Genomic DNA, 1,168 nt, shown 5'->3' with positions numbered 1-1,168 from the left:
ATGCCTAAGAAGCTTCAAAAATCTCTTCAGGGGTACCTCACCAAGATCAAAAAACCCACCCCACGCATCCAATTCCCCTCTAATAATTCCTTCTCATCCTCCAAAAATTGGATCCTCTCTGGGTGCAAGCACCCCAAGACTCTCTCCTTCGCCATGGACCACAACCAAGAGAAGGCCCGAAAAAATGATGATGCCGACGGCAAAAAGGGCGGCGGTGAGGTGACGTTATCCGACGTCGACCGCTTCCTCTTTGAGAATTTCAAGTCGCTGTATATAGAGGAGGATGAAGATAATTACAATGAAAAGAAGGGCAAAGCAAATACTACTTATGAAGGGGAAAACCCTAGTAGTGGTGGTGGAGTTTTGGTTGGATCGCCTCGGTTCACCGATCTGCCACCCGATCTTTGCGGGTCACACCGGTTTTTCATCTCCCCCAGCGTGTCGAGCTCACTTATTGAGGAATCCCGGACAAGTGTCATGTCCGAGGATCCGGGCTCAAGCTCAATATCGACTACTATAACCCTAAATGATTCCACCACCTCAACAACAACAACTAATGACCATGCAAAGGATCGTGTCACGCTTCCCGATGACTGCATCGCTGTTCTAGTGTATTCTCCGACCCCGTACGAAGATTTCCAGCAGTCCATGCAAGAGATGGTTGAAGCCCGATTGAGAAATCACCATGGAAAGGTTGATTGGAGTTTCATGGAGGAGCTTTTGTTTTCTTACCTAAACCTCAATGAGAAGAAGTCGTACAAGTACATTCTAAGTGCTTTCGCTGATTTGATCGTCGTTTTGCGTCAGGATTCGTCGGAGAAGGTTCCGGTAAGATCACGGAATGTTGAAAGAGAGAGGAGGATGAAAAGGAGAGAGAAGTAACGTAGGTAGGAATTTTGTCATAGATTTAATAAAAGAACCATGAATAAGAAAAATGTGTAGGGTTTTAGACCTTTTTTTTTGGTTCTATATATATTTCGCTTAGCCCTCACATGCAATGTGCTTCGATTATATGTATTAAAAGTGCTTTTTAAGAAATTAAACACTTTGTTTATGATTTGGGTTTTGTCTTCTTGTGTTGTTTGGTGGGATTTCATTGATTTTCATGGCGAAGGCTTGTCTGTTGCATGTTACCACTGTTTTTACTTGGAATTTTCTATTCAATATT

The 1,168-nt window shown here is 43.3% G+C and overlaps 1 protein-coding gene across 1 annotated transcript; it reads left to right on the top strand.

The window, feature by feature from the left end:
* LOC132187958 (transcription repressor OFP14) lies at nt 1-882 on the top strand. Its single transcript, XM_059602382.1, has one exon. The coding sequence runs from the start codon at nt 1-3 to the stop codon at nt 880-882; it is 882 nt and encodes a 293-aa protein (XP_059458365.1).
* Nucleotides 883-1,168: the final 286 nt, after the last annotated feature.

This window comes from Corylus avellana, chromosome ca7, assembly GCF_901000735.1.
Source record: "Corylus avellana chromosome ca7, CavTom2PMs-1.0".
Classification (NCBI taxonomy): Eukaryota; Viridiplantae; Streptophyta; class Magnoliopsida; order Fagales; family Betulaceae; genus Corylus; species Corylus avellana.
This window is presented reverse-complemented; position numbering and strand designations above follow the sequence as displayed.